Below are 22,121 nucleotides of genomic sequence, written 5' to 3'. Positions count from 1 at the left end.
TGGACACCAGAGAGAGGAAGCTTAGAAATAGGATAGTGAAGGAGTATTTGGTCAAATGGAGAGACCTATCGGAGGAAGATTCTACATGGGAGAGTGAGCAGGTTATTCAGCAGGCTGGACTGAGATTGCTTGAGGACAAGCAATTTCAAGGGGGGCAGACTGTAATGTTCCCATTTTAGCAGTTGACCAAGTGTGTGTGCGTTAGCCTTGTTCTACATGGTCCCGAGGGCTAACGAAGGGTTTAATGGGATCCTAGAGTGTTTTGGCCTAGTCATTTCCAGTTTGGGCCAAAACGAAGTTGATTTACTCAGTTTCAGGCATACTTACTATTTTTAGTAAGTCGACAAGACACAGTGCAAGTCAATTTTGGTAATTGGATTTGATACTCCTCGGTGAGAGCTTTTTGATGAACTATCACTCGCATTATTCGGAGTCTGATGGCTAATACATTTTAATGCCTGAAGTTTTATTAAAGAGTAACGTCTAATTTAATTGTAAAATATTAAAGTGTTACTTTAATATTTATTTAATGGGGATGTGTAACCAAGGGAGACATAAGGGGTATTTTAATATATGTTTTATATACTACACATCTTTTATCCCACATTGCCCATATGAGTTGAGCGGACCCTTGAAAATAGAATAAAAGGAAGCATTTGTGGCTTCATTAGCCAGGTTGAATATGAGAAGAAATTGGTGTGTGAGTTGCAGCTCTGTTCTTGGCATTTGAGGACGTTTATCCTCTTTTGTAAAATTCTAGACATCATTCCCTTGGTGTTTGGCCTTTGGAATTCTTTGTTATCGGCTTCATTATCGGGTAGTTTAGTTGCATTTCCAGCTACAGGCAGATTTGGTAATTTTCTCATATCTTCTTCACTACTTGTCCGATGCTTATGCCGCTTTGAGGGAATGATATTATGAAGGTAGCGGATTGATTGAAGGACAAAGTACTGTAGCAGCAAGTTCGAAAGCATGGGCTGGAGTATTATGTCAATAATGCTGAAGTAATTAGTGAGTTGATAAATCTACCATGTATTTGGTTTTATGAATTCTGAAAATAACATTTTATTGGTAGCAGTTCATTTCCACTTTGCATATTATTGTAGTTTCTTTCTTGTTTATGTTGTATGATACCAATTCCATGCACAAAACACAACAAAAAAATAAACTTTTGATTTCCGGAGTTATAAGGGGTTTAAAACATTAAACAGAGAAACAAGAGGTTGAATGCAAACTGTTTGACATAATTCCTTTCAACAATTTGGTTTAGTTTTTGGGACATTCTGGGGTGCCCATTACATAATCAAGAGGTATGTATGGGACTGATATTTCAAAAATTATATTATACATCAATTCAAAGAATCTAAGATCTAAAAAGATTATATATGCATGAATTAAGACATAATGTATCGATTAGGACCTAGAGGGAATCTATAGTTTTGTTATTTTTTATGTTTTTGCCAAGCATGGAAAGTTTCACAGTTGTTGTTGAGCTTGAGTGATATTATAGTTATGGCCAGGAATATTTTAAATCATGTGTTAGTCAAGTGTGTTGAAATATGATAGCCAAGCTTACAACTGTGTAAGCACTAAGCATTTATTGTTGAATATGAAGGGTTATATAGTCAATTTTCAACTCATTTTCACTTACCAGAGTTTATAGAATGCACAAAGAGAATGAAGGTGAATTGAGAAAGAAGATTCAAGTGTTTGAGAATTGTATTTAGTTGCTACTCATCATCAATCATCATATTCGAAAGGTATTTAGGTATTGTTGAGTTACATTGTTTGAATTTTCACAAACCCTAGATATTTGAAATGGTGTCTACCTCTTCCACAAATATTAGGAAAGAGGGGAAAGAGGTTTTCAATGTTCAATTGATAAGTAATGATGTTAGACAGTCCTCTTTCCGAGCCATTCTTGAGATAGCATATAAAGGAGACCCATCTAGTGCATTATCGATGATACCACCAAAAGTATTGATGATGCAACATGTTAGATGTTGTTATATGGTAAATATTGGAGAAGTAGGTGACATGGAAATAAGAGATTCCTACAACAAATTGTATGATAATGGATTCTTGAGGGAAGAGTATAAAATCATTGAACAAAAAGGGTTAAATGGTGCCCTAGATTTTCCCCAAGTGTTTAAAATTGAATGGATTAGAATTGTTCTAAGCCACATACATGATAACTATATTTGGTTGGAAGGTGGACCAATTAAGCTCACTAAGAGGATCAATAATGAGTATCGAGGTACCCTACCCTTGATCGACCTAAGAGCATGTGAAGTGATGTGAAGGAAACTATTGAAAAGAATACAGGTGCAGTATGGAACAAAAGAGGGATTTCTATTGACACAATCTCAAATCCCCTAAATTCCTTTTTAGTAAGAGTGATTTCTCACAAGTTCTTTCAGTCTAGCTAATTGAACAATGTGTCATGTATGGATATTGATTTGGATTACAAGATAGTAAAGAGGGACCATTCCTATGACCTTGTTGATTTACAACTACAAAAACTATCAGAAAACTTGGAGGCCATTAGGAAAGAAAAAAGTGCATCATACAAATTTGGTTGTTTACTTGTTTACTTGTTTACATATTCTTTTATGTTTGAAACACCTTACTTGCCTTTGGTACAGTTGCTTGGAAGACCAATAGGTTAATTGCACAACAGCTTTTAGAATTCATTGAATAGCTAGGAGATAACTTTGAGTCAGTAATGACTAGCTAGTTTAAGGATTGTAAGAAATCCATGAAACAAAGGTTGAGGATCCATGTATCCTTAGTGGAAAAACATTATGATGATGTTTATTTCCTAGTGGGTACAGACCATACATATGTGCAAAAAAAAATACCAAGAGCCAGATGGTTGAAACCCTTGCCATATGAGATAAATGTAGATGAGGCCTCTGCATCTATTACAGCTCTACTAGCAAAAGATATTGAAAATAGTACCACCTCATTTCTTAATTATGAGGAAGCCAAATCAAAGATCACAATAGACCTAAAGACAACTACAGTTCTTAGAAAGAAGAACAAACTGGTGAAAAACTAAAGGAGAGATTTGGTGAAGGAGAAGAAGAAGAAGAAGATGATGATGATGATGATGATGATGAGAAAGAACAAGGTCAAGCCCCATTGACATTAACTCAAGTCTTGGGAGAAGATCAAGGAGAAGAAGAAGAAGGTGTTGAGGAAGCACCTCAACCAGCTAAGAAGAAGAGAAAGGAAAAGGAGCCAAAAGTGAAGAAACCTACAAAGAAGCTTGTGAATCAACCATAATAGAAGCCAGCATGTTGCAATGGTGTGACACTAACGGGTTGAGATAAGTTGGTCAAACATTGGATGTTGTGATCAAGTTTCTTGAAGCTGGGCATATTCATTGGAAAAGGTGAAAATACCAGATGTTTTGAAATAAATTAATTCAACTAAGTCAAATTCATATTCATCTAGTCTCTTCTTCTAACATCAATTTTATTTGTTGAATGTTCCAACTATCTTTCTTACGTAGAAAATTGATATTATGGGGCAATTGAACAGGATTCATGTCAATAGATTTATATATGCTTTGTGACTAAAATAAATTCCTCAACTACACACAACATATTTTAATATTGCATGCATTAGAAGAATATTGAATAAGTAATAGCTAAGTCTAATAAGGAACAATATCTTGACTACCTTATTTTCCTTACTTTTCTTACATGTCTCCCATGTTTAACTAAATAAAAACTAATTCTATGGATCTACATGAACCATAAGAATGAATGAAATAACTATAATACTTTTATCAATATAATTACTTTTATAAATAATTTGTGTCTAACATCACTGCCTAGTTTTCTAGTAATTAATATATTGGTTAATTAACATAGTAAATACATGAATTCAATCTTTTAGTTTTGTATTTCTTTCCTTTAAAATAAATTAAAGATAATAATCCTATATCAATCATAACACATTGTTATACTAATATTAATTCACATACCAATACTCATCCACACCCTTTTCATATCCACTCACTCTTACTTGATATATTAAACGTTTTCCTATCCCTAATTTACACACAACTCCAAGTATTGATAGTTATTCATCATTACACATAGTCCTAAACATTTACTATTCTAACTCATGTATCTTGAAATTGCCATAAAGAAATCCTTAGGTTTACATATGGATGGTTAAAGAAAAATGCTAAAAATTCTTTTAATTATGAGTTTAGAAAGTAAAAGTACAATACATAAATTTCAAGGAAGGCAAAAACATGGCATTAAAGCAATACTCACCTAAGGAACCTTTTGCTATCCAAGTACGGATATTGATATTGTTTACTCTAGTAGAAACAAACTTTAGGAAAAATGATTTAATCTGTTGTAAAACTCCACTGTGTGTATCCACAAAGACCTAAATAGAGAATAAATGGATAAATAAATAATTATAATGATGTATCTAGGGGATTTAATTGATATCATTATACATGGAATTGAGAGATATAATTAATATATTTTAATTCTTCTTTAGTGGTGGGTATATGAAAGTAAAATACCTCTTGATTGAGTGTGCTATTAGCATTTATGTTAAGTATGGTAGGATTTGTAATGAGCCTCATGGTTGCATTATCAATTTGTCGTAAGTCACCTCCAAATATAATAGGAGATTTGGTCATAGCCCATAAAGTCATCTAAAATGGTGAACATATCCACAATTAATATAATTCAATGCATAATCCTAACATTGATTTGTTTTAAGTGGTTCATCTAAAATTAAACTTACCTATTTATAAGATAATCTATTATTTTAATTAAAAATAACCTGCCTAAAAATAAAGTTTTAAAGATCACTATTAATGTCATTTTATTTGAAATGCCTAAATAAATTGAAAATTAAAATCTGATAGTTAAACCAAACTATTAAAAAAATCTTGTTTTCCAAATATCACCTGAACTTTCTGTTCATCTCGAAGCAGTGTTGAAAAGCGATGGGGTCCTCCATTTCCATCTAAGAAGAATGAATACATTTAAATGTGCATCCATTTCAGTATATGACAAGCAATGGCTACTAAACCTTAGGAAGCTATTATACACCATAATTAATGGACCAACACAGATTATTTTATCAGAACACATTTATATCAAACATCAGTAAGATTGAAAGTGAAGAATCACTCTACCTTTATCAGTTAGCCAACCAAATGGGAGCATATCTAAATCTGGCCATGATCTTCCAAGGAGTCCTTGAGATCCTATCAACCCACTTTTAGCAAAATCTCTGGAGAAGATTCATGGAATGTCTGAGATGATCGTTCATTATATAATTCGTGGGAGGTTATGAAATTAATGTAATACATACCTGGATACATCAAAATGGTTGCGTATATCTCTCCAGGAATCCCAGTCATCAGCTGTAATTCTGTACATGTTAACTAGTTTGCTTATTTTTTGAGCCATATCTGGTGTTGCATGTTTTCCTGGAGAAATTGAGTACAATATCGGACGATCCATGTCTTTGAGTATCTGGATGCACATCACATATATATATATATATATAAAGGTTTTAGTATTGTACTTTAGACTAGAACAAAGAAATTTGATTTGTAAGCCTATTCTATTAACAGCCACTGGATTTTTACTTAAACTCATTCATTACATGCCAATTTGTAATAGAATCTTTACTTCAAATTGTGTTTATTCCACTATGTTGATCTCAAATCTACTTTATTTTTATTTAGTTGCATTGGTATTCCTCATTCTGGTGATCTTGTATTTTTTTTTTTTGAAATTTTTTAAATCCCGTCTTTAATACTTGTATGTAGGCTTGTTCTATCATTTTATGGATTGTTAGTCTTATTTAGTGATTAAATTTATCTTTTTAAATCAATCATTATCAATTACTTATTGCATTTTCTTCATATTTGTAAGAACTTTGTTCTTCTTCTAAATATACTTGTGTATTTTTTTATGTTCTTAAATTTTTAAAATTATTTATCTAGCCAATGATTGGATAAAATATTCGAGGTCTTAAGGGAGGTCTCCATGTAGTAGCAGCGACTCAACTTTTTTAGGAGCAAATTGTGAAGCTAGTGACACCATAAATATTTAAATTTGTTGCTTAAAAGAGGCCAAGAAAAAGAGGAAGGAAATAAATATGCACCTCACGTATGTTTAAGAAGCAGTTGCTTGCATATTTTCATGGTCCCATGGTCACCCGCTTCCTTAGAAGTAGAGAGCTCTAAGTTCAAGGAAGTTGATTGTCTCATGAATTTTGAAAATAAAAATTATATTTCTTCATAAATTTGTTTGGTGAGATTATTTCATTTTGGTGGGAAAATGAAGAGTAAGTTGTTGACAAATGGTAGAATTCTTCGCTAAGCTGGTGGGGCTAACTCCAGCCCCACCCCATTTTCACCCACTAAAATTAAGAGGGCTAAAAAATCCATGCTCCTATTTTGTAGGAAAAGATTCCAATTAAACCTTTAACTCTAGCCCCAACCCATTTTCACCTACTCAAATTGAGAGGGCTAAAAATTCTAGGCTCTTATTTTGTAGGAAAAGATTCCAATTAAAAGTAGAGTAGGTGTTGCTGATTTTTTAAGGAATATTTAAAAAGGAAAGTGGTCCTATGGATTTATATGTGTATCCACTTCAAAAAATTAGCTCTTAAGTTCAAGGAAGCTGATTGTCTCATTAATTTTGAAAATAAAAATTATATTTCTTCATAAATTTGTTTGGTGAGATCATTTCATTTTGGTGGGAAAATGAAGAGTAAGTTGTTGACAAATGGCATAATTCTTCCCCAAGCTAGTGGTGCTAACTCCAACCCCACCCCATTTTCACCCACTAAAATTGAAAGGGCTAAAAATTATAAGCTCCTATGTTATAGGAAAGGACTCCAATTAAACCTTTAACCCCCTAAAAAATAATCATGGAGCCACTCGCTCCACAAAAATAGAGCCCAAGCCTCTTCCAAGGGACCCTGCTTTAATTTCATTTTCTATATTTTAGCTGCTCTATTATAATAGGAAAAGATTTTGATTTATTTTTTCCTCATAATTAAAATTTTACATGGCAATAAATAATTGCTTAAGAAATTACACTTAAGTAGTTGCATGAGGACATGAGGTTATATACGAATTTTTCAGAAGGTGAGGATAATTTTTGGGCATTTTTTTCCCCTCTTATATAATCTTCACTTCTTACAATTTAAACTAATCACAATTAACACTTCATTAATCTTTTATTTTCAATAGTAAAGCTAAACAATTTTATTTCTTAAGCAATTTTCAATAATGTTTTATTGTACAACTAATTGAAAAAAATATTTCAATTATAGTCACTCATTTTAAACTACAACTAAACTTGTGATTAAATAGTGACTATAAATAACTAGAATATTAGAGTCAAATACTCAAGAAGTTTGAATTAAAAACGTTACAAGCAATGTTAGAATCATTACATGATCAATATTATCATCACAATTGAAACTAATTAGAATTTACAATTTTTTTTAATTACAAGTATAATTTCATATGAGGAAATATAAAAGTTATTAATTTCTTTAAATATATTTGATAACTATTTTAAAAATAAATTTATATAGATAATTAAAGCTACAATTAATTACACAATTAAAGGTACTTGTTTTTATTAGAATATTTACTTAGCCACTATCTGGCACTTGTTTATAAATATAATCTAGTTATAAACAATATTCAACGAAATTTTACTTAACTTTTTTTATTAGATTGTTATGAATTTTTAAGAGTATGTTTTCAAATTAGATTAAGTTATACATTATAATCTAAAATCTATTAAGAAAACTACAAAGTGATTGCAATTTAGTATTTAATGTACAACAAATACTAAAAACATAATGAGCTAGAAACTACCCTCAACCCAATTAGTGAGTCAAACATCACTGAGGCCTCAAAGATCCTCAATTTTTCATTGAAACAAAAAAAGCATCTTCAAAATATTAGAATAATTTTTGACATTAAAAATTAAATAATAAATATTAATTTTTAAAAAAAATCTTTTTGCTAAATCTACAATTAAGAGCCTACAATGTTCCAAATTCTTTGTCATGACAATGATTAATTCATGATTAAATGTGTTTAAAATTGTATATATTAAATTATAAATATTAAAATTTATTAAAATTATAAAAGTTTTTTAACATTCATTATATAAGCACATGTTAAAAAAATTATATTCAATAAAAACATATTATAAACATAAATTTAATTTAATAACTTTTAGATATTTTATTAGTAGAATAATAGAAAATGAAAATAATGAAAATCAATCTAAATATAATCCTTATTGCATATCAAAAGTAAATAAATAATTCAAATAATATTGTTTAAATATATATATATACAAACCTTAAGATCATTGGATTTAAATTTTAGCATTCATTGGATAGTCAATTTATTGGAAAATGAGATATTGACTCAATAATACTAAAATAAGGCTAAAGTGAGGCTTGGTTTCATAGATTGTGCCTTTTTATATTTTGATGTCAGAGACATTTAAATATATGTTTGAGATATTTTAATTTGGATATTTCTATTGATAGAGTATTGTTATAAAAAATTTATATTCATATATATTGTTATTATACTATTGTTTCAAGAGGTGAATCAATTATTGATATATTTTTAAAAAATTCAATACATACACTTTAAAAGTTTGTAATCTTTTTTTGATAGATACTTTAAAAGTTTGTATATTGTTATGAGCTATCATCACTATTTTCGTCTCTTTAGAAAAAAAAGTCCATGTTGTTTCTATCCTCAAAACATAGAAGTTCTCAAAGCATTAATATCCTATAGGTTTTGTTGATTGAATATTTTATTAAAAAAATAATATAAATTCAAAACTTCATAACTACCATTCCAACTTTTTGAAGAGTTATTTATAGAATTTAATCATAAATTTATACATAAAAAAATATTCAAGAATTGTGTTAGATTTTTTATATATAGTTTAATAGGTATTTGTACACTAGAAAGTAGAACAAGTGCCATATAATGACTTAGTATGTGCCTTAGTTTTAATACTTTTTAATATAAATCTAATGTTAAAATAATAAATTTATCATAGTACATAAAATATTTTAATCAACTCAAATCTTATATAGTTAAATTATATTCATATATATCATAAATAAATTATAATATGAAAATAAAAATATTTTAATAATAATAATAATAATAAATATTGTGTTTCTTAAAATATTATATAATATAAGTATAGATAATACTTTTTTAAATATTTTAATTGAATGAAAAAATTAATTCTTAAAAATAGAATATTGAAAGTATAAACATCTAAACTAACCTAATCAAATCATGGAAAATTATTTTAATAGAAATAATGTAGTTAAAAAACTGAGTTTATAATTAAATTTTAAAATGATAAATTTAAACTCGTAAAACAATAAGTTTTAATTAGAGTTAAGGCATGAAATACAAAATTGTCACAATAATAACTAATAAGGTAGCTTCCTCTTTTTATTCCAATTTTATTTCAACTGTTGCACAATAAATGTTTCATTAAGATAAGAAAAAGAATATCAAATTATTTTGTAAAATATAAAGATAATGTCTACTATTATCAGTCTTTATAAATAATGTATACATGTGCTCTTTAGAAATCATGATGCACTAAGTTTAATGTAATGTAATAAAAGTTTATCTAATGTGTTTCACTTAGACATTCCAAGTCATTTTGGTCACTACTTGTGACGTGAGGGAAAAAAAATCTAAAAAATATTATAATATAAAGAACATTATCTATACAATAAAATATGTTAATTTTACAAGTTACTAAAAATTCAACACTTATATATGATTTTCCATTCTATTAAAAAATAAAATTGATCAATAGTCCTTTTCTATTCTATTAATTTTAAAATATAATAGAAAAAATAAAAAACCTAGTTATAAGATTACACCCCTAAAACTATATCTACACAAAATAAAATTTTAAGAATCGAATTCTACCCCGCTTAAGAGAGTCATTTTCAACAATGAAAACATGAGATTCACATCTAGACAAGACTATATAGTTACTTCCAAGTAACTCATAAGCCCTCGCACATTTCAAGAGAAACTGCGCTCGTGGATCGACCCAATAATATGTAAGCAAGTGGAAAATTAAATAAGGGAACGGGCATATTACGTGTCGCATTGCCTCGATAATGTTAGTTTATATAATTTTTAATTTTATGATATAGTAATTAATATTAAATTAAATTATTATATTTCTTATTTTTATTAAACTCTTGACAAAAGAAAAATTCTAATATTAAAATTCGTGCATCATCATTATCATTATTATATTAATATATCATATTCTTATTTTATATTCATTGTTATCTTTTATTTTGTTTTAAAAACAAGAGCTTTTATATTCTTCCTTTTGTGAATATATGTATTTTTTACCATTTAAATGATATATCATTTTAAAGTAATGAAGATTTGTTTCTTTGTGAATTTAAGTGATACACATATCAAATTAAATACTTTTCATTTTATTGAGGAAGCTTTTGCATCTATATATGACCAAGATAAAACAATAAACAATCCATTGCACAAAAATGACAATCAAGAATGTGAATAAAGAAACAATCATCACAACAAACAAGTGCCACATAGTATAATATAATTCTAGTTTTAAAAATAATTATAATATATTTAAAATTATTTTGTTATATTCTATCAAGGTATTCTCTTATTTAATTATCTGATATAAAATTTAGTATAGTTAATGGAAGTTATTTGTTTCTTTATCCAACAAAATTCAAGACATTAGAAATAATTAAGATATTGGTTAACAAATAACATTAGAAATAATAAAAATATTGGTAAACAAATGTTTTTGATATGAAAGTAGCCAAAACTAGGGGCTGGCCCATTACAACAATGACATGACGAGTGGAAAGCCAGTGAACAACCAGTAGACAACCACACACAACACCCTTAACGATTTACATCAAAAATAAAAGTAGTAGAATACCAATAATAAAATGTACTAGGGATCCAACCCTTAGGACCAACAGAGTTTAACAGTTTAAAAAGCATATAGGTGGTCATCGCATCATACCACATGTAGCCTAGAACAAATTTTAGCCAAAAAAACAAAACCATCAGCAAAGGATGGAGAGTGAGAACCAACAAAGTACCAAACACAACATAAAACAAAAGGCCACTACGTGGTTTTTTTTCCTTTCTTTTACAGCCTAGAGCACCTTGGCTCAGTCTTCAGCAAGGAAGCCATAGAGAAGCTTTGAGTCCTCATTCCCCAAGCTATCCTCCTTCAACACATCAGCAAGTAGCTACAGGGTAGTGGCAAGCGTGTGAGTCACCTTAAGGGTGAACTTTGAGAATAGGGAGAAGCCCTCCTGTATTGCGTTGCACCTATCTTTGAGCTCCTAGATATCCTTCTGGGTAACCTCCCCTTTCTCCTCTACTCCCAACTTTAACGCCTTGTTGTTCACCAAAGTTCTATTCATATCCTACACCATTAGATTGTCAATGGAGGCCTTTAGGTTAACCAGACCCATATTTTTGGTCGGGGAGGATATGGTGTCAAGGGAGTCAAATACGATGTTGGAGTTCTCCTAGTTGTCAGTAGGAGGTTGGCTGATGGTGGCAGAGACATGGATGGGGTCAAGGGAGGAGTCCTTGATGTGATTGTCCACCTCAAGATCCCAAGTTCCATCTAGGGTATCATCTCACTTCTCTGCCTCTTTCTCCATTTCAACATTCCCCTTCTCCTGGTTGTCCCCCGAGTTCTTGTCTCTCTCATTAGAGTTAGTGTCATCCTCTTTGTCCTCCTAAGAGCAACAAGCCAGTTGCTTAACTCTACCATAGGTTCTAGCAATTCATCCTGAACTTCTTCTACCCTCATCAACTTCCTCATTAGGATCCCTAGTTTCCATCTCCATGTTACAAGCTAGAGTTGTCATTACACCAAAAGATTGATCTGTTAATGCCCAATACAACCACTAGACTTATAGAACATAGGAGGTAGTCAAGCTATGTCACAAACCCTGAAGGGGAATGTTGGTGGTTAGTCCAACAATCCCCTGCTCAACGTTACCCAAGGAGATTTGAACCTATGACCAAGCTTTGATACCACTTGTTACATGCTAGAGTTGTCATTGCACCAAAAGATCGACCTATTAATGCCTGATACAACCACTAGACTTATATAACACAAAAGGATGTTAAGCCATGTCATGAATCTCAAAGGGGAATGTTGGTGGTTAGTCCAACACTCCACCCCTTTTTCCATTTTAATTCTCTTATTGGTAGTCTGTTCCAGGGCCAACTTGTTCTTCCTACCCTTAACAAGGGTTTGGCTAGGGGAAGGCTAAGGGGTGGGGGCATAACTGCCACCCACAAATTCCAAGAGCAAGGGAGCCCCCGAGGGGAGGACATTGTCAAAAGCAATCACACGAGGCGAACATATGGCTAAGTAGGATTGGAAAAGGTGAAACATGAGCCCTTGGTGAACTATGGTGAAGTTGGCCCCTTTCTTCCTTTTTTCTCTAACATCCATCACAATTTCTTCAAGCGCGTGCATTAAAAATAAACGAATTCAAACAAGCTCCTTATTACCAAAATGGTTAAGAAGCAGGAAGTGATAAAAGTAATACACATGTGCCTTCTTTCCAGCGTTAGGTATTTCATGATCATCAGACAAACGTCATCCCAAGAATCTGATAGTTTGTCCCTCATAAAACCATCGTGGTAACAGTCTAGGGCCACGTTGCCTCTGAAGAAATTAGTCATACTTGCCTCATCCACCACCTTCATAACTTTCTACCATTTCTGTCCAGTAATGTCCAGTCATGTCACCATGGCAATAGACTCCTCATTCACCTAAAACATAATTCCATTAATGGTCACACACCTATCCTCCAATTTAGTGGGCTCCAACCTGTTCAGATACCCACCCATATGAACAACTTCCTCAGTGATATCCCCCTCCCCAATCTCAGTAATTCTCATTTCCACCCAAAAAATCATGAAGGCGAGGCTAGAAATGCACTAACCAGAGGTAAAAGAACTATCTTTCTTAAGCTTTTGAAGACTGCAAATTCTAGAATGTACTAACCATTTTAAACTATCATTACAAGGAGTGTAAGAAATCCACATGAAATACCTTAAAGATCTAGCCTTAGTCATAATGTGATTTATTTTTGTAACCCTTCCATAATGCCGAAAAATGATGGCACAAATTTTGAAGCCAGTATTAGTAATTTCATCTCCTTCTATGTGCCCATTCATAAATTGATCCACATAATTAGACCTTGTGAAACGTCTTGTCAAAATCAAGACGATGTTAGCTATCATAATGATAGCAATTCTACCAAAATGGCCCCTTCTCCAAAAATGGAAGGTCATCTAACCTGATTTAGAGGAGTCTTTTCCCTATTAATTAGGAAAATTATAAAGTTAGGCAATGATTCAACACTCTTCCAACTTTTTATGTTCTCCAAATCAAACCCCAAACCAACCAAGATGTCTGCCACCACATTGCCTTCCCTGTAGGTGTGTTGTAAGTCATAATGCTCCAAGGTTGTGAGGTACTGCGATATGTCACCCAATATGTGATGTAGGGCCCACCCAGGCTAAGTACCCCCTTGAACAGAGTCAATGATGAGTTTAGAGTCCCCCTCTATGGTTAGTGTTTTCGCTTTTTAATTCCATAGAAAATTTTAGCCCAAAAAGTAAGGTATTATCCTCCGCCACATTATTGGTTCCTTGACCCAAATGTCCCAAGTAGGCAACCAACACATCACCTTTTTCATTCCTTAGTACACCTCCAGCTACCGCTTGCCCCCCCTGTGTAGCACTATCAAAATTTAGTTTGATTGTTGACCTAGTGGAAGGTAACCAATGGGTATTTTTTCTAGCCCTCCAATTTTGAATTGTCAAAATTTTGGAAGTTAGGGAGAATATTCCACTTCCCAACAATATCCACGTCCTTGCTCAGGGGTTTCTATGGCACTTTAAATTTTGCCACCATAACATTCTTCATGATGAGCTTACTCAAAATTTCTCCCATCACTTCCTCACCCCTTTCCTCCTACCTAAAAACCCTATTGTTTCTCTCCTTCCAAACACCCCAACAAACATGTTGGGGGTGGAGATTCTAAAGGACTCTAAGGTGTGGGTGGATGAAGGGGCAGTCCCAGTTCTCTACAAATTGTTCCAAACCTCTATTGGTGACCCAAGCCATTGTGAATTTATTCCAGATGTAGGACCAAATTTTTAAAGAATAGGGGCACTCCAAAAAGAGGTGAACAATACTTTCCTTGTCCTCCTTGTAGAGGTAGCATCGGTTAGTTATCAGAATAACTCTCTTTTGGAGGTTGTCAGTAGTGAGGATCTTACCATGCATGACTGTCCACCAGAAAAAATTTGATTTTTGGTAGTAACTATCTATTCCAGACTTTGCTCCAACTAATCGAGGTCTGAGTATTCTCAAAAATAAGCTAGTAAGTAGACCCAACCGAGAACCAACCACTAGTCCTCCTATCCCAAATCACTTCATCCCACTAGGCATGTATAGGGAAATATGGTGGCACATCATTTCCTCCAACTCTTTTATAAGGGGATCCTTTCTATTAGGGATATTCAGGGTGGAAAACTTCTTTCATTTCCTTTGATTATCAATATAATCTTCCACCTTTGTTCCCACATTACTTTTTAAGGGTTCTTGTTGTCCACTAAACTTTATGTAGATGAGTGGTTTCCAACTATTGTATGTATGTAGTAAATTTATAAGTTTATTCATTTAATTATACTTATGTGTTATGTGTGATAGTTGATAATAAAAAAATTGGCTAATTATATGAACTGTCTAGAAAATAATTTGATTAATAGAAATTAATTCAAGAGAATTCAAAGATATTTATTGCACTTATGTTTATTAGTAACAAGAGTTGGAGTCTCGCCTAATGTGAAAAGAACAAGTTTAAGCTATTGTTAAAATTTAAAAAAATGCTTAACTATAAAATTTATAAAATATTTTAAAATGTATTTATAAATATTAAAAATATAATATAATATGTACCAATATTTTCAAACTTTCAGTATTAATAAATAATGAAGTAAAAACAATATTTTAAAAAAATATTAAAAGTTTAATCAATTATTTATTGTTTACATATTTGCTTATTATTGCGAGGAAAAATATGAATAGCCAATGAATAAGAGAAATATTTAATGAAAAATAAAATAAAAATAAAAATGGAACCAAACATTACAATTCTAGTTTAATATTGTGGAATGAAACAAAACAAATAATAAGAATTTTAGGTGAAAACATAAGTATAGGCGTGACTAATAATTACCAACTCGATATTTTACTAAGGAAAAAAATAATGTCCTCGTTTTACTTGCCCACCAATCGATTATTCACATAATTTTGTTATGAGATTTTAAATGTAATTTATTATTAATTAATTATAATTAGAAAGACATTAGATCATTTTAAAAATTTAATTATTAAAATATTTTAAAAATAAGTTAAAACTTATAAAATAAAATAAAAATAACTAGCTATGATTTAACTCTACATAAAACAATTCAAATATATAGTTATTAGTTCATGTCTCTCAAGTTTTACATTACACTATCCTCCATTCTATTTATTTTTCTTATTGTATGTCATTCTAATAATTTTTGCTTTCATTTTGAAATATATTTTTTTAAATTTAAAATTACATGTCTTCCATTAAATAAATTTAAACTTAAATATTTTGATTAAAATGTTTATTGACATTAAAATAATTATAATCATATATCAAATATAGTATTATAATATTATTATATAATATTATATTAATAATCAAGTTTATATAAAATTAAACTATATATTTAATATAATATGTTAAGAAATATATTCATATTATTATGTTTGTATGGAAATTGGAAAAACAACAAAGGATTAATATTGACAAAAATCTTGCCGAAAATAATGTAATTTGGATAAAGTTTGAAAAAAGTGTCCCTATAACACAGACTGGTTTGAACTATGAATAAATAGTTTTTTTTATTGTGAAAGATATATAAATATAAATTTGGAGTTTGTAAAAACTATAGTAATATAGAAAACAAAGAAATAAAAAGTGTTTCCATTGGTTAAAATTAATTGAATGTTTGGGCAAAGTGAATGCAATAGTATTGCCTATGACAAGTACAATAAAATAAAAGAAGTGAATAAAGGGAAAATGACAAAAGAAAGAACATGGTCTACTAGAAAAGAAAAAAGTAAATGGGTTAAATGAAAGAAGAGAAAGAAAACAAGAAATACTAACGGAAAGGGAAGAAAAGAACATATGTAAAATTAAATATAATCTTTAGAAATATATAGAGAATTCATTTTATATTTACATTATTAATGTTAACAAAATAATGTTAATTATTAATCCCTTCCTTATTATCTATAAGGGAAATTTGCTCTTCTCCAGAACTTTCACTCTATTGTTAGCTTCGTAGCCCAACAATTTGTCTTTAGAGGAAGTCGACAATTTGGTCCTTGTGCTCACACTGCAAGTGTTCGATGTCATTTACTTTTAGAAGGGACAAAATGTATTCATCATCGGAGGTGTAGACAATGTGGGCATGTTTTTCTTTCATCTTCACACCTTGACAATCATCAATGTCGTGTAGGAACTGATGTTAGAGTCATAGTTCCACTGTCTGTACTAGAGTTCTTCATTGGTTTACATGCACTAGGTTTTTCTTGTCATTCGCCACTTAGACTATCAGTTTGCACATGTGGAGAAGTCAATGAGGAACTGTGATTTTAAATATAATGCATCTAATGAATAATACCATGTATAATTTATTGGCTTTACTTGTAATTTGCATGATTATCAACATAGAGTTGTACAATTGCTTGAGAAATGCATGGATTGCATTTGAATGATTCTAGAGGTTCTAACCTCTATAAAAACTATCAATGTAATGTTTGAGTTGTGAACTACCAGTTTAACTATTGTAGAATCAATACATGATAAACGCATGAAATTTAAAATAGAAAAGAATGTTTTGCTTAGAGGTTGCAACCTCTATAAAAGACTCATTAATGTAATGCTTATGATAGCTTGCAATAATGTAAAAGCTCAATATGAAAGATTAATAAAATAAATTGTGTTTATGTGTTAAAGTTTGCAATGCTCTATTTTTTCTTATGTTCTCTCTTCTTTTCCCTTGTTTCAGATTTTACAATTAGTATCAAAGCTGTATGGAATGATCTTGGGTAGTATATTATTAGAGTAGAAAAGATATTGGGATTGGTTGAAGAAAAAGAGAAGAAAGTAATATAAAGGATATCAAAATGTTTTATTTGTCAATGTAAGATTGAAGATTTGTAGAGATGAAATAAGACCCATTTAGTGCAGTCCAACGATAGTGCCCATCATCAAGATAATTTATTTGTGTAGAATTATTTAATTGTTTCAATGGAAAAAATGGAAAGAAGGTTTAAAAAGAAAATTTTAGTCTCATTTGTGAGAAAGATGTATTGAAAGATGAATTGTTGAAATTTAAATAATCAAATTCAAAATTGCTAGAAACGATTAAGGAGTTGAGAAAGAATGTTTATGAGAAAGTTTGTGAAAATGATCTAATCTTGAGAAAGGGTTGGAGAATGTTAAGAAGGATAATGTTGATTTGGGTAGGAAGGTAAAGATTTTGGAAAATGATATTGAGATCTTGAAATCAAAGCCACTAGTTTGTGAAGTTGCATGTGATACAAATGATATGTGCCCATTTAATGTTGATGATTGTTGGAAGAATTGATTAATTGTGTATTATCTTTTATCTTACACAAAATGTCATATCACTACCAGTTAGTGTATGTCGATCTCACTCAGGCATTGAAGACAATCTTCTGTGTCTACCGAGCATTCTAGAGCCTACCAAGTTTAGAAGACAATGTCTACCAAGTTCACTTGGGAGACAAAGGAAATTTTGTAGAGGATGAGTGTTAACTGAGCTCACTCAGTTAATAAAGGAAATGTTAGATGGAACCAGTGTTAACCAAGCTCACTTAGTTACCAAAGGAACTTTGTGAATATGCAGTGTTAACCAAGTTCACTTGATTAACACAAGAAACTCATTTTTGAGTCAGTTTCTACCAAGCTAGGTCAACTAATGAAGGATTTTCTTATTTTGGCATATTGAGTTAATTTGAATTGTTTGTTGGTTCTAGCCAACTGAGAAGATGAATATTATTTATTCTAAGTTATATTCAAGCCGACTTGAAAATATGATAGATATAAATATAAGGTCAAGTTGAAGATTAAAAAGTATGAAAAGGATGAAGAATGCATGTATGATAATTAAAGATTTAATGATGCTAAGAGGAAGTGAATTAGAAGGATAAGCAGAATATCATTGTGGAGCTGAAAAGATACATTTGATCAAGAAGGATCAAGTATACAAGCCAGAATTGAGATCTATAATCAACAATTCAATTGCATCATAAATTAGGTCATCTCATTGTTACTCTCTAACCATTGTATCAATGATCTAAATCTCTTAACAGAGTTGGCTTAACAGCTATTTGCAAATCCTCTAACAAGGTGGCAATTCTATTGAATTGTCTAAAGACCTCTAATAAGGCCACTCCTAACAGGGTGATTAAATCCTCTAACAGGGTCACACCTAATAGTGTATTTTGTAACCTTTAACTGAGTGGGATCTTAACAAGTCTTACTTCAAAAGAGTGAAAATTATAGCTAGTTGCAATTGATGGGTTTTCCCAAATTGGGTTTCTACGTTAAATCTTGGTGTCAAATGTGTTCATGCTATTTCTTTTCTGTGTTTGCAACTAAGATAAAGTAATGATAATCATAGATAACATCTTAAGAATTACATGTTTAGTGTTTGCCAAGAAATTTTAGTATTTACCATGCTACAACATTTTTCTGTGTGTTTTCCAAGCATCAACAAAGTTTAGTTTTCAAAGTTTATTTTTGTATTGACATCTAAGGGATCTGGAATTTATTTTAGTGGTAACTGATTCACCCCTCCCTTCTCAGTTACTCATCTCATATTTCCAACAATTGGTATCAAAGCTTTTAGTGCTTGTAGAGAAGGTTTCAAAGACCTAAGCTAAAGATCAGGATGTTGTACAGAAGAGAGATTCCCAAATAAAATAGACTAAATTTTGCAGCATGACAAGGATTCATGAGATTATGTTTGGCTACTATCAATGATTCAGGTTATAAATATCTTGATGTTGAATACAAGACTCCTACTAGAACATTATCACTGAAAGACATTGTTGAAAAGAAGAATCACAAAATTATGATGATTGATATTGCATCTCCTCTTAGTTATACTGAATTTAATGAAGTAAAAGACTGCAAAACAACTCATGCAATGTGGACCAAACTGAAAGATATCTATAAAGGAGATAACAATGTAAGAAGAGCCAAAGCAGAAAATCTTAGAGGACAATTTGATCAAATGAAGATGAGAGAAGATGAAAACATTGCAAAATATGTTGAAAGAATCAAAGCAAGTGTGAGCGCAACCAAAGCATTTGGAGGAGACATTGATGACAAAATAGTTGTAAGCAAGGTACTCAGAACTCTTCTTCCTATTTATGCAATTAGAGTATCTGTTATTCAATAAATGAGATGTGATCCAAATAGCAATATAACTTTGGATGCTCTAGTTTGAAGATTGAAAGATTTTGAGTTGGATAACTATGATAACTATGTTCCTAGTTCCAAAAATATTGAGTCTGCATTTGAAGCCAAGCTTTCATTCAAGAGAAGAGAAAAGAAATCAAAGCCCAATCAATCAAGAAGTGAAGAAGAATCAGAAGAAATTTCAGACAATGATCTTGAAGTTGTTGAAGCCCTACTTGCAATAAAATATTCAAAAGGTAGAGGAAAGTACAAAGACAAGATTCCTCTAATTTGCTTTTCTTGTGAAGAAATTGGTCATATTGCTGCTAGGTGCCCAAATAGAGAAAACAATGATGAAAATAAAATGAATAAGTATAAAGGCAAGAAGGAATTCAAAAACTACAAGCACTACAAGGAAAAAGGTAAGAAATCTTGTTTTATGGCTAAATATTCTGATAATAGTGAAGATGAAATGGTATATATTATTGTAAAAGATGAATATGATGATGAAGGAGATAAGATTACACTTATCCCTCATGTTAGCAAAAATGATACATGGATTATTGATATTAGATATTCACACCATATGACTGGAGATAAAATACAATTTAAACACATGGAACATTATGATGGAGGTAGTGTAAGATTTGGAAAGAATGAACCTTTTTGCATGAAAGGAAAAGTTTGTAAGTCATTAACTAATGAACTTATATGTGATAATGCTTATTAGGTTGAAGGACTAAAGCATAATCTTCTGAGTGTGGTAGAGTTGAATAACATTGGATTCAATGTAGAATTCATAGATGGAAAGGCCAAACCGGTGGATGGTAAAGGAAATCTGGTTGAATCTAGCAAGCAAATAAAAGGTAATCTATTTTATCTTGATCTCAATGAAAGTTCCTGTTTTACTGCTCAAGTAGAAGAAAGTTGGTTATGGCACAAAATATTATGTAATGTGAACTTTGTTAATTTGGTTAAGATAAGAAAACATAAAAGAGTAAGAGGTATTCCTAGTTTAAACAAACATGATATGGGTCTATGCAAAAATTGCCAAATTGTTAAGATGGGAAAGACAAGTTTCAAAAGAAAAAACTATCATTTTGAAGAAGTCTTAGAGCTTGTGCATATAGACTTGTGTGGACCTATTTGAATAGAGAGTTACAGTGGAGATAAGCTTTTTATTCTTTTTGTTGATGACTATTCTAGAATGATGACTGTAACATATCTAAAAGAAAAATTTGAAGCTTTTCAAAAATTCAAGTGGTACTTGGCAAGAGTAGAAAAAGAAACTAGAAAGAAGTTGAAATGTTTAAGATTAGATAGAGGTGGTGAATTCAATGAATTTTTCATTGAGAAAAGAATCAAAAGATAACTATCAACCCCTGGTACACCTCAACAAAATGGTATAGCTGAAAGGAGGATTAGATCCATCATGGATTGGGAAAGAACATTGATGATAGAAAAGAATGTTGCAATCAAATACTGGAAGAAAGCTATCAGCACCATAGTTCATACGTTGAATAGAGTACAGCTAAAGAAAGATTCAAATCAAACTCTTTATGAACTATGGTATGGCTACAAACCTAATGTAAGTTACTTGAAAGTATTTGGTAGAAAATGTTAGATCTTGAAAGAATCTAGAAAATAAAAATTAGATGTCAAAGGTGATGAAGGCATATTTCTAGGATACTCCTATAGAAGTAAAGTATACAATTTTTTGAATTTTTCTACTCATAAAATCATAAAAAGTGCACATGTGAGAATTGATGAGTTTGTAGAAAAGAGTGAAGAAGAAAGCAGTAAAGAGCCTAAGGATTACAAAATATTTGTTTACTATGAACCTAATACCTTGCCAAATCTATTTGAAAGAAAGGAAGCTTCAACTCTCGAGTCTCAAAAATATCCAACAACCACCGAGTTGTAGACAATGCAACTCAAGTCATAGTCCAAAGTACCCGAGTCACAGTGAGAAGCTATCAAACAACTTCAAGAGAAAACTAAGTTTGATGGACGCAAGTCATAGAAAATGAGGCCCGAGCTTAACACTAAAGTTCATAATGAAATAAAAAAAATCCAAAGAACCTGTGTTAGCAAGATATGTCAGAAGGCACCATGCACCTAATTAGATCATTGGAGACAAATTAGATGGAACTATGACAAGAGGAAAATTAAAAGGTACATGTTTACTTGTTGAATTTAAACCTAGAAATGTTAAAAATGCATTTGAAAATGAAAGTTGGATTGAAGCAATGAATGAAGAAATAGAAAAAATAGAGAAGAAAAATACTTGGACCCTTGTTCCTAGACCCAAGGATAAAAATGTAATTGCCACAAAGTGGGTGTTTAGAAACAAGTTGAATGAAGATAGAAAAGTATCTAGAAATAAAGCAAGGTTGGTATGTAAAGGTTATTCTCAAGAAGAAGGTATTGATTATGGTGAAACTTTTGCT

At 31.0% G+C, this 22,121-nt stretch overlaps 1 protein-coding gene across 3 annotated transcripts in view; it reads right to left on the bottom strand.

Moving 5' to 3' along the window:
• Positions 1–22,121, bottom strand: part of LOC149576154 (alpha-galactosidase-like) — a 191,403-nt gene that overhangs the window by 137,875 nt on the left and 31,407 nt on the right. For all 3 annotated transcript variants that reach the window (XM_089802438.1, XM_089802649.1, XM_089802932.1), the window contains exons 5-9: positions 5,356–5,519; positions 5,177–5,274; positions 4,946–5,004; positions 4,553–4,687; positions 4,293–4,410 (exon numbers count right to left, since the gene is read on the bottom strand). In XM_089802438.1, coding sequence (XP_089658564.1) covers positions 4,293–4,410; positions 4,553–4,687; positions 4,946–5,004; positions 5,177–5,274; positions 5,356–5,519 — 574 coding nt within the window. The remainder of the gene's footprint in view (positions 1–4,292; positions 4,411–4,552; positions 4,688–4,945; positions 5,005–5,176; positions 5,275–5,355; positions 5,520–22,121) is intronic.

The sequence above is a fragment of the Cupressus sempervirens genome, chromosome 1 (genome assembly GCF_028749045.1).
Source record: "Cupressus sempervirens isolate cs-2001-9-10 chromosome 1, ASM2874904v1, whole genome shotgun sequence".
Lineage (NCBI taxonomy): Eukaryota > Viridiplantae > Streptophyta > Pinopsida > Cupressales > Cupressaceae > Cupressus > Cupressus sempervirens.
Note: the sequence above shows the minus strand (reverse complement) of the source record. Positions and strands in the feature narration are given on the sequence as shown.